The 16731-nt window shown below is 41.7% G+C and overlaps 1 protein-coding gene across 1 annotated transcript; it reads right to left on the bottom strand.

The window, feature by feature from the left end:
- Nucleotides 1-167: 167 nt before the first annotated feature.
- On the bottom strand, nucleotides 168-16135 carry LOC115102938 (ubiquitin carboxyl-terminal hydrolase 14-like). Its single transcript, XM_029623401.2, has 16 exons — nucleotides 15935-16135; nucleotides 14941-15086; nucleotides 14801-14833; nucleotides 7003-7107; nucleotides 6586-6689; nucleotides 6153-6211; nucleotides 5790-5920; nucleotides 5509-5589; nucleotides 5364-5428; nucleotides 5076-5190; nucleotides 4864-4929; nucleotides 4653-4745; nucleotides 4398-4526; nucleotides 3688-3751; nucleotides 3433-3540; nucleotides 168-754 (listed from the first exon to the last, which is right to left on the bottom strand). Exons 1-16 carry the CDS (start codon nucleotides 15948-15950, stop codon nucleotides 609-611), a joined length of 1461 nt encoding a protein of 486 aa, XP_029479261.1. The 5' UTR covers nucleotides 15951-16135; the 3' UTR covers nucleotides 168-608.
- Between the last annotated feature and the right edge of the window lie 596 nt (nucleotides 16136-16731).

The following is a 16731-nucleotide window of genomic DNA, read 5'->3' as shown; positions in this document are numbered from 1 at the left end:
TCACAAGTTTGGCATAACGGTTTACTTTGACCATTTATGAAAAGCAATGTCAATAACTTAGAGAGACCGTCATTCTTACATCGTAGTTGGCAGGATAATGACTGCATGTACAGTGAAGCATTATAGTCAGTTTCACAGCAGAGATGAACTGCTCGTATGATGCAAGGTGGTGTTTCTCCAATACATTTTATTTGAAGGGAAGGTTCAGGGTATCTCAAGACACCTTAAAACAATGTTGCTTGGCCAAAGACTTTTCTGTACAAGTGGATTAGTTATGACAAGCACCTTGTTCAAGGCTTTAAAAAAAAAATACAATGTTTATAAAACATTTAATTAATGAAACTGCATAACTAAATCTAGCAAAACCTCAAGGATCCAGTCCAGAGATGGCCTGGCTCTTATAATAAACCATTTAAAACCTTGCTTCGATAGATAAACTACCTCATGTTGATGCTGGATGGGTTTGCATGTGTAAAAAATAAATAAAAAAATAAGGTAATCCATTTTTGTAGACACCCAGAATTTATTGCACATCCACACAGAGTAGACAGTGCTTGGAAATGGCATGTGTGTGTAGGTTGGCTAGTTTTTATTTGTGTTAATGTTGGTTACTGTTGCTCTTCAAGTATTTCCAGTCGTCTTGGTCCGTATAGAAGAACGTAGGCTATATGCCAGTCTCCTCCACCGGACAGCCTCAGTATATCTTCTGGAGATACCACGCTCACCTTGTCGTCGTCAAACTTCACCCACTCATCTATGATGGGAAAAACATGAGTTATATTATTCACCTGAACCTCGATAAAAATGTATGTTAATTAATACAGTCGCTTGTATCACTCATGTAGTCTGCAATGCACAAGGTAAACAGCAATATCGGGCAGACTTCCACGACAAATAAGAGCGTGAAACGCGAGGCTAAACGTTTGACGTTTTGGTCCCGCAGCTACCACGCTGCAGCAGAAAGTGTACATATGCATATACTCGAGTGCATCATGTGTTGCTCTCATCTGCAATATCGCCCGTTCGTCCGGCTGCTATGTGGCTACGTCATATCGCCAAGCCTTAGTTTAAGGGATAGATCCCCAAAATCAATGTGTTCAGACCTCAAGTGGTCTACACGTGTCTTGGTCCATATCCCACACCCTCTGGTTGTGTTGAACTGACTGAGGTGAACTATTCCTTTATAGGGATAGTTCACCCAAATTATACGTTGGTTTACTTACCCTGTAAGCAGTCTATAGACAAGGTATAACACAGAAATCCATGCTTTGATTTAGTTTCCCTGACACTTTCTACATGCTAACGTTTTAGCCTTTGCGGTATGAATCCCATTCAAGTCATGGGACCGATATTAGCATTTTTCACTGCATCATGCCCAAATCATCCAAAGGTATCTCAAATAGATTAAGCTCAAAAAAGTCACATACACTACATGACCTAACGTATGTGGGTACCTGCTCATCGAACATCTCATTCTAAAATCATGGGCATTAACATGGAGTTGGTCCCCCCTTTGCTGCTATAACAGCCTCCACTCTTCTGAGAAGGCTTTCCACAAGATGTTGGAACACTGCTGCAGGGACTTGCTTCCATTCAGCCACAAGAGCATGAGTGAAGTCGGGCACTGATGTGGGGTAATTTAGGCCTGGCTCTCAGTTGGTGTTCCAATTCATCCCAAAGGTGTTCGATGGGGTTGAGGGCAGGGCTCTGTGCAGGCTAGTCAAGTTCATCCACACCAATCTTGACAAACCATTTCTGTATGGACCTCACTTTGTGCATGGGGCATTGTTATGCTGAAACAGGAAAGGGCCTTCCCCAAACTGCTGCCACAAAGTTGGAAGCACATAATCGTCTAGAATGTTATTGTGTGCTGTAGGATTAAAATATCCCTTCACTGGAACTAAGGGGCCTTTTTGTATTTATTAAGGATCCTGGGTTCCAGCAACATTAAAGCAGTTATATACAATAAAAATATGACATTACATTTGATAACACTTCTCACAAAACATTAAGTGTGCCCCCTCAGGCCACGATTATACTTCTGTGTGTGTCTCTTCACAGTCCCCGCTGTTCCGTAAGGTGTATTTGTATCGGTTTAAAAACAAATCTGATTCTACTGCTGCATCAGTTACCTGATGTGGAATAGAGTTCCATGTAGCCATGGCTCTATGTAGCACTATTTACCACTTGAGGAAGTGGGAACTCAAAACGCAAAGGCATTAACTACCATTGTTGCTGAGTCGGTGGTGGACAGCAGTAAGGCAAGCGCAATCTGGTAGGTAGCCAGGACTGTGATAGATTGAACTGCATTGCCCCCTATCGGTCATACGCAGGATCATCTCGGAATTGTGAGTTTGTCATTTTATGATTTCATTTCTATGATCGTTTTAACAATTTTTAAAAAATTGCAGTTTAAACATTAAGAAATGTTTTACATTTCTCACATCCCTAGTCAGTAGGCTATGCTAGCTCTTATCAGAATGCATCTCTCCCTTCACTCCGTGTGCAAAGGGGGGAAAGGGGGTGAGAGCCATCAGCGAAATATGGACATTAACCTGACAAAAGAATGGTTTTAGGACCCAAAAAAGCTGCAGGAATATTGTGTAGACTAACCACCGAAATTACTCACATAAGCAAAATTGCTTAAGAGGGCAATGTCAGGTGTCGATAATTTTCAAGTTACCGTCCGGGCTCCAGTGAGTGTTGATGTCTATCAAATTGTATAGGTTACTTTGCTCTCTCCCCTGGCAATGGCCTGTCTAGCACTCGACATGCACGCACACACACACACGACGTGCACACACACACACGACGTGCACACACACACACGACGTGCACACACACACACGACGTGCACATGGATTGCTCTAAGATCTTGAAAGTGGCCTAGAGTATTATTTAATGTTCAAATCTTTTTTGTTGCCATGGAGGCAACAATTAAGCAGCGGCACAATAACGGTAACACTGTAGTCATCTACATCGCATTTTTTAAGACCTGTGAAAACAGAATGTAATACATTAAGACTTAAGGCCTTTAAATCAGATAAATTAACTTTTTTAGACTAAGGACTCGCGGACACCCTGTGAATGGAATTTGTGCCACAAATGCAAAAACGTTAGCATTTGGTAACAGTGCAAAACCAAAAAACGTCGCTAGAGAAACTAAAACAAAGCATGGATTGCTGTCACATCTTATCCATAGACTGCTTACAGGGTAAGGAAACCAACATACCATTTTGTAATTTGGATGAACTATCCCTTTAAGGAACAGACTGACATTATGAATCATGTCGATTGCACTGACTGACTGGCCTCTTACACAGCTGCTCATTGTCTGGCTGTATGCTTTGATGAAGGTCTACTGTGACTGAAAACGTTTCACATTAAACGACTTGTGTGCAGAGACTCTTTTCTTAATGCTATCGAGGTCACCTTCTTTCCTCTTGACCCAGGCGACGTAGTGTCCGGAGGAGCTCGATCTGCCCTGGTGTGTCAGCACTCCCTGCAGGTCGTAGTAGCCACTGTTGTTAGAGCCCAGGTCTGCAGGCAATACAGGCACACGCTTAGAAACATATTCCTTAAGTTACCGTGTGTAACAACCTATCCCTTACACGTGTGTGTGAATGACTGACTGATGCCTTGTTTGTAGGGGCAGGCCACAAATCCATATGATGTAAAGTAACCAACCGTCGGCGAATGAAAAGGGCTCGTATTTCACTTCTTTCGGCTCGTCTCCCACTTTCCTCTCCACCTGTTTGATGCACAAAGGGAACAATGTAAGCTAATCGGACTACACTAATAAACATCAGCTATCCGAGCAGCTAACCGATCGCTGCAGCTGTACATAGTCTATTGGTAAATAGCCCACCCATTTTCACCTACCTCATCCCCATACTGTTTTTATACTGTTTTTTAAATTTATTTATTTACTTTTCTGCTCTTTTGCACACCAATGTCTCTACCTGTACATGACCATCTGATCATTTATCACCCCAGTGTTAATCTGCAAAATTGTATTATTCGCCTACCTCCTCATGCCTTTTGCACACATTGTATATAGACTGCCCATTTTTTTTTCTACTGTGTTATTGACTTGTTAATTGTTTACTCCATGTGTAACTCTGTGTTGTCTGTTCACACTGCTATGCTTTATCTTGGCCAGGTCGCAGTTGCAAATGAGAACTTGTTCTCAACTAGCCTACCTGGTTAAATAAAGGTGAAATAAAAAAAAAATAAAAAAAATGTTCATTCACACTGAATTACTTTGTTTGGTCAGGGAACAACACTGAGCAATGTATTTCTTGGAGGTTTAGGTCTACTTCGTAGAGAGTATACATTTGCAGTTCAAAGCTGATTCGCGACGGACAAAGTAGACAAGCGATTCAATTCATTTCTACCTTCTGCGACTGTTTCTCCAGCTTCTTGTCCTCAATCTCCTTGAACTTTGACCTAACGGCCACCATCTTCTCCTGCAGCCCCGAGGTACACAGCTCATACACATCCAGCATCAGTGGGAACTTTACATCCTGGAACATTAAGTCAATGGGGGGGAAGAAAAGCATCAAGACAATATTCTTCCTTCCACTTGCAACAGTATTCTGATGATAATCCCATCGATTAGGAGGACATTCCTATAACATCAGAATACATACCTTAAGGACTTTTGCATTGACAGACTCCTTCTCTTTGTAGAAAAATCTAACCATCTGAATGGTTAGGTAGGCAGGGAGGCGGCTGACTTTAGACTAGACGAAGAAAGGGAGACCAAGTGAACCAACCAACTAAAAAAGTACATAACAATAAAACAAATGCCACACCCTCACAGTGGTTTATAAAAACCTTAGGGGCCCATGCCAAACTTACAGATTTTATGTACAGGGCATTTCTTTGCAAAGATGGAGACAGCTTGGTGATTTCTTCCTGCAGTCTCTGAAGAGAAAGAAACAAGAGACACGTGATGGGGATTAGATCAGTGTTGCCATGGTGACGGACCACATTGGAGACCTCACGGTGTGCGTGCGGGCTGTGCATGTGTCTGTGTTCCTGTGCATGTGAGTTGCAGTGGTACTACTCACCAGCCTGAGGCCAGTGGCCAGGTACTTGACCTCCTGGTTGATGAAACAGCTGAGTTGGAGCTGGCTCTCTTTACCTTTGGCTGGCTCCTCGTCCTCAGACTCTGTACATTTCATACTGTGGAAAGGGTTAAGGAAGGAACTGAGAGAGAGACAGGAGACTTATTCTTGGTAGGAGAGAGCAAAGGTTTGTTGAAATAATATAAAAATTTGGAAGCCATTCTCCATTCCCTAATAGGTCATGCACTCATCTGAACTTCAATGTATCAGATGTTCAGACTGCCAGGATACGTGGTTTCGAACTCCACTCCAAAATACTGGTCAATGAAGTTCTTCTTGGCAGCTCCACTCTCAGTCTGGAGGTGGAGGAGAAAGTTAGGACAACACTCACATCTGTAACTAGCTTGATAACTTACATACTTCCATTTACACATACTTCCATGGGAGAATCTGTGTCTTGTGGCTCCAACTTCTGCTGAAGGACCCTCATCATCTGCAACCAGCACTCGTTGGCATCCTAGAGAGGGGCAGAAATTGACAAATGAAGCTCATTTCTACTCTTCAGACCACTTTTAGTATCAACAAAAAACGACAAAAAACGTAGCAATCAATGTGGTTCATTGGAGTATAGGATGTGCAGTACCAAGCAGTGATCGCAAAGCGGCATCTTCTGATGGTGAGTGAGTGACTGGTGCCAGTCAGAGGCCATGGTCTCACCTGCTGGAGGTACTGTCCCTGATCTCCCTTCTCAGCGAACTGGGGGAAGGCAATGTGCAGAAACTGCAGCAGGATGATGGGGTGTATGCTGGAGGAGGTCTTGTCCATGATCTTGTAGAGGTCACGGAGGGCTGGGGGGAATACAATGGTAATTTAGCAGTTCTAACATGGCCATTTAACAGGCGCCTCTTTTATACAAAGCAGTTCATAGTAGGTGGCCCACAACGCTGGTGTAGCCTGCACCATTGCCCTGACTCACCGAGTCCTACTATTACCATCTACACTAGCAGATAACAAAAAAGGCAGTGGCACAATGATATATATATAAAAAAAACATACAGAGACAAAAGGGAAATGACAAACCTGCTGTGATGTACTGGGCTGGTACACTGGCCCCAGAGGACCGCAGAGCACCTGTATACCTGTAGAGGGAGACAGAGGGATAATAAGTAAGAGCAAAGCCAGCCAAACAGGGACAGGCAGATACTTTCATAACAGGAATCAACATAATGCATAGGCTATTACTGTTGACCAAATAATGGTTTTAGAACAACCCGAAAATCTGCAGGAACGTTGAGTAACAAAATCACTGACCATCGGTAAGAAGGCAATGTGGTTGTCTGTAATTTTCAGTTTATCGTCCCAACTCTAATGAAGCCTGTATGATCTAATTCTCAGTTGTATCATTGCATAGATATCAAATGAATAAGAAACCTATTTTATCATCAACGCTATAGATCAACAACCGTTGATTGCATCTTCACAGATTGGCGTTAATGCAATATCAAGGGCCCACCTTCCGAGGGCTCCTTTGAGCTCTGGCACGGAGCGAAGACACTGCACTGTGGCGTTCATATAGCAGGTGTTGCCCAGGTTGGTCAGTCCACAAGGCATCTCCATCTACACATCGGATCAGACAACAAGCAAAATTGGGTTAGTTTCTCTATGACTGCCTGCGCTGGCAAACCCAGGCAGCATCGATTCCATTAAAACAAACACATCCAACGACCAAGTCATACATTGTACAGTCTCAATTTCCATCAGGGCTAGTAGAAATGACAAACATCTGTGGCCGTTCATAGCACTACTGTGGAAGGCATTAGCCTGAACATATCATGCAGTTCCAGACGGACTAGACACTGGCCCTGAGAGCCAGCTTGAAAACAGTACTCGACATAGCTATTAAAGAGCCAGCTAGTGAACATGAACTCACAGCTGAGGCCAGCTGGTCTTCAGTCATGTCCTCAACAAACATGGGCCTGACTGCAGGCTCCTCGGGCAGGGCCTCGGCTGAGCCCATCATCAACAGAGTCATCCCCTGGGGAGGAGAGGGGAGAGGAGAAAAAGTGTCACATTGCATTCCATCGGATAACTGGAGATGGTAATCGCCAGCAGCATTAGGTTAGATAACATGCATCATAAATCCATCCCACTAAAATGACAATGAAATCAGCCAATATATCATAGCCTACTTTGCACAATACTGACGTCGATAGTAAGGCCGGGGCGACACCTGTACCGCGATACTCGCTAATCTCGTGGCAAGGAAACAAAACACGAAGCGGATTTGACTTCTTTAGGACAATAGCCATAATGTTGGAAACAAACAGCTGTCATCCAGTGTCACATATTTATTTTTTCAAGCAATAACACACAATATTTTACATACAGCAGGTTTTTAAATGACCAAAGAGTTATGACTGCTTCGTGTTTCCATGATTGCCATTGAAAAAAAGTCATATTGGTATCGTCATAGCAATTACAGATAACAAATCTGAAAAAAATATTATAATTTTTCTTGAATCAGTCAATGTGCCCTTGAGCAAGGCACACTGCCCTATCCCATTTGGACAAGAGGAATACTTATGTAAGAATGCTGTTCATTGACTACAGCTCAGCCTTAAACACCATCGTACCCTCGAACCTCATCATTAAGCTCAGGGCCCTGCGTCTGAACCTCGGCCTGTACAACTGGGTCCTGGACTTCTTGACAGGCCGCCCCCCAAGAGGTGAAGATAGGCAATAACCCCTCCACTACACTGATCCTCAACACAGGGGTCCCACAAGGGTGGGTGCACAGCCCCCTCCTGTGTTCCCAACAAAATGAAGGAGCAGATAGTGGACTTTCAGGAGACAGCGGAAGAAGCAAGCCCCGAACCACATCGACGAGGCCACAGTGAGAAGGTGAAAAGCTTCAAGTTCCTCGGCATACACATCCCTGACAATCTGAAATGGTCCACACAGACAGTATGGTGAAGGCAGTGCAACAGCACCTTTTCAACCTCAGCAGGGTGAAAAATTTGACTTGGCCCCTAATACCCACAAACTTTTACAGATGCAACATTGAGAGCATCCTGTCAGGCTGTATCACCGTCCGCAACCGCAGGGCTCTCCAGAGGGTGGTGCGGTCTGCACAACTGGCCAAGAAGATCATCAAGGACCTCCGCCACTCCGCTACCATTCAGAAGTCGAGGTCAGTTACAGGTGCATCAAAGCTGTGACCGACAGGCTGAAAAACAGATTCTACCGCAAGGCCGTCAGACTGTTAAATAGTCACCACTAGCCAGCCTCCGCCCAGTACTCTGCCTTGACCTTTAGTCAACCCTGCACCCTAGAGGCTGCTGACCTCTGTACATAAACATGGAACACTTTTGTCACTTTAATGTTTACATACCGTTTTACCGAATTCATATATGCATATACTATATTCTAGTCAAGGCCTATCCTATTTAACTATTGCTGTACATATACTATTCTATCCTACATATTTTTCAGATATACCACATATTCTATCCATATTGTCTATACATCACATCAAAGTTGTGACGTGTCCATTTTGGTGTCCGAAACAGATCTTCGGTGTTGTAAAAATACTTTTATAAACACTGCACTATAAGATGTAACCTTCCCCTATATATCAGCTTATAAGAGTACCCATTACGAATAATAGGAACTTAGGGAGCAAAAGAGCTAATAACCTCCTCTGTATGGGCATCTGTATGGATCAGGTATTCCCAAACTGGGGTACTCGTACGCAATGCAAAATAAAATGATTCACATTAAAAAAAAAATTTAAATTAAACTCTTCACATTTTCAAACCGTACATTTATATTTTCCAACGGGGCTACACATTTGGGTGAGGTTTTTTTCCTTGCCTGAGTAGCCTGTAAGATGGCTAAATAAAGAGGAAAAAGTATTATTATTATTGGTGCCCTGGTCCTATAAGAGCTCTTTGTCACTTCCCACGAGCAGGTTTGTGACAAAAACTCACTCATATGTTTAAAAAATGTATCATATAGTGTGTGTGTGTGTGTGTGTAGGCCGACAATGATGGCAAAAAACGTAATTTGAAAGTGCATTAACCCTGGTGCTAGAGGGGGTATGCAGCTGGAGGTTGAATGTTTGAAGGGGTACGGGACTATAAGAAGTTTGGGAAACACTTGTATAGAAAAATAAAAATAATGGTGAGGATCCTAAACTTCATTACATTTTTATGCTTGAAGACTTCGGTCCCTACTTTGGGATTTCATTCAATATAACAGACATCCATGAGCCATTTCAGACCATAATGCTTTGCGATGGTCACGACCGTATATTGCATCAGAAAGAAGAGCCAGAAGGACCCCCACACAGCGCAGAAAGGTCAGTAAGTCTCCCCTAAAAATGATAATTTCACATTTTCGGTCACTGGTGCACTATGATACAAAATCCTGTGGCATACGGTAAAATACCTAAAAAAAAAAACATGTAGAATGTTGTTTTATTTTAAAATGGCATATTTGATGTGAAAGATACAATTACCTTGATCTACAGTTTCTTAATGGTATATTTTCCATATGTGGCCAAGCAATTTCCTGTAGAATAAGTTACCCGTTTGTCATACAGAGTAACGATTATGCCATTCTGTATAACTGTTATACCACGTCATTCGTTACTCCGCCTGACATAGTTTTTCTATTCTTAAGCTTTTAGGGAATGTAGTTTATATTTGTATGTTTCATTAGTAACATGTATCTTTATGTGTTAAGATATATATTGTCTATGTATTACATTGTGAAAGACAAAAGTAATGACAACATGGTGATTTATTTTTTTGTGAAGTGACCTATTCAAGTCATAAGCACTTAATTATCATAATATTTTATTCATGCTCTATCACTACAGTTTTGATGATGTCGAGGAAATATCTGTCCTTATAGATGCCTCTATCCAACAAAGAGACGACTGCAAGTTCAGGGCCCGGAAGAACACAGATCCACAAGTTAGGATAGAGTGGCTTCTGAGCAGGAAAGCAAGGTATTAGTGGTGATGCAGTTAAGTGACTGGGAAAAAATTTGGCAGATGCATGCTGTGATGAACCTCACTCCATGGATGGTGAAAATCTTGAGGAGCACCCTGAGCAACAAGCCCTTACAGTTAGGTAAATACAACATGGCAGTAATATGAAAGAGAATACCAGCAATGAAGAAGACATTCACAACCTTTGTGGAAACAACAAAAGACAGGAACATGGCAGGATCTGAACAAAAGCCTGAATCAAAAACTCGACATGCTCGCCAAGCACCATTTCATCTGGCTTCATCAAGTTGAGTGCCCAAATCTTAAGGAAATCATCGGTGACAATGAAGTAGTTGTTCACGTGGACTTCAGAAAACTATGCATGTAAATTGCAAACAGAGGTTCAGGCTTTCCATTTTGGTAGGAGCAGAAAGCAGGCCAACATACAGTTGTAGTTGGAAGTTTACATGCACTATAGTTTTGGCAAGTCGGTTAGGTCATCTACTTTGTGCATGGCACAAGTCATTTTTCCAACAATTGTTTAGACAGATTATTTCACTTATAATACACTGTATCACAATTACAGTGGGTCAGAATTTTACATTCACTAAGTTGACAGTGCCTTTAAAAAAGCATGGAAAATTCCAGAAAATGATGTCATGGCTTTAGAAGCTTCTGATTGACTCAAATGATGTCAATTAGCCTATTGGAGGTGTATTGGTGGATGTATTTCAAGGCCTACCTTCAAACTCAGTGCCTCAAACTCTGCTTGACATCAAAAATCAAAAGAAATCAGCCAAGACTTCAGAAAAATAAATTGTAGACCTCCACAAGTCTGGTTCATCCTTGTGAACAATTTCCAAATGCCTGAAAGTACCACGTTCATCTGTACAAACAATAGTACACAAGTATAAACACCATGGGACCACGCAGCTGTCATACCGCTCAGGAAGGAGACGTGTTCTGTCTCCTAGAGATGAACGTACTTTGGTGCAAAAAGTGCAAATCAATCCCAGAACAGCAAAGGACCTTGTGAAGATGCTGGAGGAAACAGGTACAACATGATCTATATCCACAATAAAACGAGTCCTATAATCGACATAACCTGAAAGGTCGCTCAGCAAGGAAGAAGCCACTGCTCCAAAACCGCCATACTACAGTTTGCAACTGCACATGGGGACAAAGATCATACTTTTTGGAGAAGTGTCCTCTGGTCGGATGAAACAAAACGATTGGCCATAACGACCATCGTTGTGTTTGGAGGAAAAAGGGGGACGCTTGCAAGCCGTAGAACACCATGATGTATGATGACCAACCTTTCATTGGACAAGTCCTTGATCCAGTGGGGAATGAAATTGAGGTGAGCTGCAGGAGACAAACGTTGGGAAGAACTCAGACATGTGGCCAGAAGCGATGTGATCTTTTACTAGTTATCTGACGTGAAAGCAGCCACCTCAGAGCCAGAGCCATCCACCAATCGAAGTTCAAAACTACGCAGCCCTGACTGGAAACAATTCAAAGAGGTGATAACTCAAAGACTCCACCTAAAACAGGGAGAGTTCACCAGACTGGGTATTTTGTATCTTGACTTAAAGTGATGGTTACAAGGCCATATAAAAGTCAAATGTGAAGAGAAAATATAAAGTTATTTTAAAAAATAGTTATGCCTTTAAGTTTTAAACCAACATTCCAAATGATAAACATGGAGTGTCATTATTTCATATCATCCTCAGTCTTGTCAGTAGGATAAAATGTCAACCAGGATTTTATTCATTCGATTTTCAATCCAAGTTCATCACATTTTGCAGAGAATGTTATTCAATCAAAATGATATAAGGCAGCCCCCCCCCGCACCTCTCTGATTCAGAGGTTGGGTTAAATGCGGAAGACACATTTCAGTTGAATGCATTCAGTTGTACAACTGACTTAGGTATCCCCTTTATGTCATATATTAATTAGGAGTTCTCATGACTTTTCTCAATTTACCTTACAAACCAGATTAAAACTGACTGCCAGTGCCTCTCATTTTAGAAGTACATTTTTGTTGCTGAGCCAGTCTAAGGATCATCCCATGTGGAATCTCACAGTATGTCATTCGATATAACGATGCCACAGTCAGACAGTGTAAAGCAGTTTCTCTACGTCATTTACATAATTTTGTTTAATCAAGCAGAGGAAACAATAACAATCTTTAGCCCATTACAGAAAATCATTTTTTGAAATTGTTCAGCTTTTTTCACTTTTGAGAATGACATTTTGGGTGCTAAAATGTTCAGAAAGGCCAAAATGTATGATATTAATTATGATGCAATTTTGATTTTTCGAAGCAGTACATGTTTGTTGAGATACAATTACTATCTATAAACAGCTGAATGCTAATACTGCTAAATAATTAGAAAATCCATTATTGTTACACCGAATGACATTCATGGAGAAATAATATGATTCAAAATTAAAATGCATGGATTTTAATTTCAGTGACTAAATCTTGTGTATGTACACTACCAGTCAAAAGTTTGGACACACCTACTCATTCAATGTTTCTTTATTTTTACTATTTTCTGTAGTGAAGACAAAACTATGAAATAACCCATATGGAATGATGTAGTAACCCAAAAAAGTGTTAAATCCAAAAATATTTTAGATTTTTTCAAAGTAAGAACCCTTTGCCTTGATGACAGCTTTGCTAACTCTAGGCACTCCCAACCAGCTTCATGGGGTAGTCACCTGGAATGCATTTCAACTAACAGGTGTGCCTTGTTAAAAGTGAATATATGGAAGTTCTTTCCTTCGTAATGCGTTTGAGCCAATCAGTTGTGTTGTGACAAGGTAGGGGTGGGTATACAGAAGATCGCCCTATTTGGTAAAAGACCAAGTCCATATTATGGCAAAGACAGCTCAAATGAGCAAAGAGAAATGACAGTCCATTACTTTAGACATCAAGGTCAGTCAATACGGAACATTTCAAGAACTTTTCAATTTTCTTCAAGTGCAGTCGCAAAAACCATCAAGCGCTATGTGGAAGGACCACCAGAGGAGAGGGCAGGCTGGGCTCATGGATAGTAGCCCAACAAGGCATGGGAGACAAGTTACTATCTCTGGAAGATGGCCACCGAGAGAGAGGAGCTATCCAGGAAGAACCACTAAGACAAGCCCGTGACTTTTTGTTGTAGTTTAATGATAAGCCTATTGTGTTCCGGTTTCATCCGGAGAAGAAGATGTATGTTTTTCCTTGGAAGATTTTCATTGATTATGTTGGACTGTTTGTGTTGACCAAATGCCCTCAATAGAGAACTGTGTTCAATCAAGAAAACCTATTCCACCTTCCCGCTTTAGAGTGACGCCCAATTACTTGGTCCGATCACAGCTATGATGAAACTGGCTCTCATGAGGACCGCCACAGGAAAGGAAGACCCAGAGTTACCTCTGCTGCAGAGGATAAGTACATTGGAGTTCACTGCACCTCAGAATGTAGCCCAAATAAATGCTTCATAGTTCAAGGAATAGACACATCTCAGCATCAACTGTTCAGAGGACACTGCATGAACCAGGACTTCATGTTTGAATTGCTGCAAAGAAACCTCCACTAAAGGACAACAATAAGAAGAAGAGACTTGCTTGGGCCAGGAAACACGAGTAATGGACACTAGACCGGTGGAAAACTTATTTTGGTCTGATGAGTCCAAATTTGAGACTTTTGGTTCCAACCGTGAGACGCAGAGTAGGTGAACGGATGATCTCTGCATGTGTGGTTCCCACCGTGAAGCAAGGAGGAGGAGGTGTGATTGAGTGCTTTGCTGGTGACTCTGTCTGATTGATTTAGAATTCAAAACACGCTTAACCAGCATGGCTACCACAGCATTCTGCATCAGATGACCTGGCCTCCACAATCACCTGACCTTAACCCAATTGAGATGGGTTAGGATGAGTTGGACAGCAGAGTGAAGGAAAAGCAGCTAACAAGTGCTCAGCATATGTGGGAACTCCTTCAACACGGTTGGAAAAGCATTCTAGGTGAAGCTGGTTGAGAGAATGCCAAGAGTGTGCAAAGCTGTCATCAAGGCAAAGGGTGGCTACTTTGAAGAATCTCAAATATTTTTGGATTTGTTTAACAATTTTTGGTTAATACATGATTCTATGTGTTATTTAATCTACAATGTAGAAAATAGTAAAACAAAAAAAAACTTGAATGAGTAGGTGTCCTAACTTTGACTGGTACTGTATATATATTTCAACAACTAATGAAAGTAGAAAGAACTTAACTAGCATTTAACCCCCCCCCGCGCATTTTGAAATCCTTATTTGTTATTGACCCATCTGATATGGCTCGCCCTAATATTTCCTCATTCCAGTCTATTACTGTGTAGATGTGTGTATTGTTTGATATAATTGCACTGTTGGAGCTAGGAACACAAACATTTCTCTACACCTGCAATAACACCTGCTAAATGTGTATGCGACCAATAACATTTCATTTGCTCCATACTGTAACGACCCTGGGTTTATAAGCGCAGAAATCGATCATGCCGCACGAGCATGCTTTTGCGGCACAGTCGATAGTGCGCCGGACCTCGGGCTAGAAGGTCGAGGGTTCGAGACCTGCTCCCTGCTGTTTCATTACATTATTAATACACTATTATGGCTAACCCTGTAAAACAACACATTTTGCTGCAGCTATCCAGTGTGTGTGACATCTTTTTATTATTTCATAACAAACTCAGACTATACTTACATTCTTCAATTTGATGTTTCCCCAGTCATCATCCTAAAATATATACACAAATGATAAAGTATTATTGGAAATAATTCATGTATTGATTACCTGTGGTCCAAATTCATTGATTGTAAACTAAAAAGTGACAGCAACTTTACCTTGAGTGTGCCTCCCTTGACCATAACCTTCTGTCTCTCTGGCTGTACCCCTGACAGGGCAAAGAGCTGAGCCTTGAAGACCATTGGAGGTTCTTCTGTGTTCAGCTCTATTGCATCAAACTTTTCCTTTCCCCATTTCACATTCACTGAGGAAATAAAAGAGAAACAAAAACACAGATATATATGAAAACCAAGCCGGCATCTGGGAGTGGAGGGCATCTCTGATGCATCATGTCTTGTCAAGTCATGAATGATACAGCACAATCATATGTTATAGTGATAACCTTTGTGATGCAGAGAATGGCTTGAAATAGGAGTCGAATGTTTTGGTTATGTTAGTCTTGATCACCTGCTAAATAGACATGTCCACCCTCACCTTATATGCTAACGTTAGCTATCTAGATTTTAGGGATAATGAAGGCTGGCAAGCTTCCTTGATGTGATGTAACCTTTTTCAGTTACACTGTTTTAACATTAAGTACATCCATAATGTTAACGTTAGTCGAACATAAGCAAGAGAACCACTGCGGCTAACGTTACTGTGCTGATAAAGCGTTAACATACTAGCTAACCTGTAGCTAGCTAAACTCTCTTACTAAGTACCATAACTGTCTTGCTAATTAGTTACCTGGTAGGCAAAATAATCACACAAAAACGTGAGTGCAGGATGTTAGTGATGCTGATGGAATTTGTTAGCATAACATAACATATGTACGTTAATAGCTAGATACCGTAGGGTAAATTAGTTATTTTGTTTGGTAGTTATGTCCACAAAACCAACACGGATCTGGTTTAGCTCGTTAGCTTGTAAATAGTTGGTTAGTTTTTAATTGAGTATTTTCTTAAAATCGGAGAACACTCCCGAATTGTTTATTTTTATCGGCCTATGATGCTAAATTGCTAGCGTTCCAATAATGATCACTAAAACACGTGTATAAATAGTTCCGGGAAAAGTATTATCAAGGGAAGTGGTCACGTTATAGGGTTAACATACCTGAAAACACGGGCATATTTTAGGCAGTTTTGTTTGTTAATGTCCAATTCCAGTCTCCGGGACGCGAATTCGCTGTCTGGTGCAGGTGGCTACGTTAGGTTTCGGACTAGCTAGTCAGCTAGCTACACCGTCACCGAACTTCATTTAAGCAGCTCGCACCAATGACGCTGCAACTGCATGCCAGTGTGCACGCTGAAACATTATCGATGCGCTCTGCCTGCAGCTATCCAGCCTGGTTCAAATAGTATTTTTGTAATCTCATCAAATACCCACATCAGACACAGCCGATTTAATTGTAAAAAAAATTATTTAAAAAAAAAACGCGCACAAAATAATTTAACCAGTTTCCGTCTCCAAGGTTGACTCTCCTGATGAATCATGATCGCTAGAAAACTGACCAAATCTCTAGCCTAAATCTACCCATTTGTTAAATTCCAAACCTGGGAAACTCGCCGCCCCCCTCACCTCTTTTCTCTATATGCCAAGTCACTCAGCTCCATTATATCCTCTCATGGTCTCTCCTGTCATTGCGATGCAGATGACAACTACTTTTCTCATTCCCACCTTCTGACAAACAGGTGACGACACACATCTCTGGATGTTGGTCCACCACCTCAAGCTCACCAAGATGGAGCTGCTCTTCCTCCGGGTAAGGCCTGTCCGCTCAAAGGCCTCTCCATCACAGTTGGTATTCCCCTCCCAAAGAACTTTGACATGACCCTGGACATGACCCCGGTCACTTGCTCCTGCAGGTTAGAGTACCCCCTTTCCACACACAGGAAGGGCGTATGTCCTAA

The sequence above is a fragment of the Oncorhynchus nerka genome, linkage group LG20 (genome assembly GCF_034236695.1).
Source record: "Oncorhynchus nerka isolate Pitt River linkage group LG20, Oner_Uvic_2.0, whole genome shotgun sequence".
NCBI classification, from domain to species: Eukaryota; Metazoa; Chordata; class Actinopteri; order Salmoniformes; family Salmonidae; genus Oncorhynchus; species Oncorhynchus nerka.
This window is presented reverse-complemented; position numbering and strand designations above follow the sequence as displayed.

Excerpts from the sequence above, each read along its gene's own strand:
- LOC115102938 (XM_029623401.2), bottom strand. Across the intron at positions 7,108-14,800 it reads GAAACATCAAATTGAAGAAT|GGGATGACTCTGTTGATGAT; the intron begins GTAAGTATAGTC and ends TCTCCTCCCCAG. Across the intron at positions 4,930-5,075 it reads TGGCCACTGGCCTCAGGCTG|AGACTGCAGGAAGAAATCAC; the intron begins GTGAGTAGTACC and ends CTTTCTCTTCAG.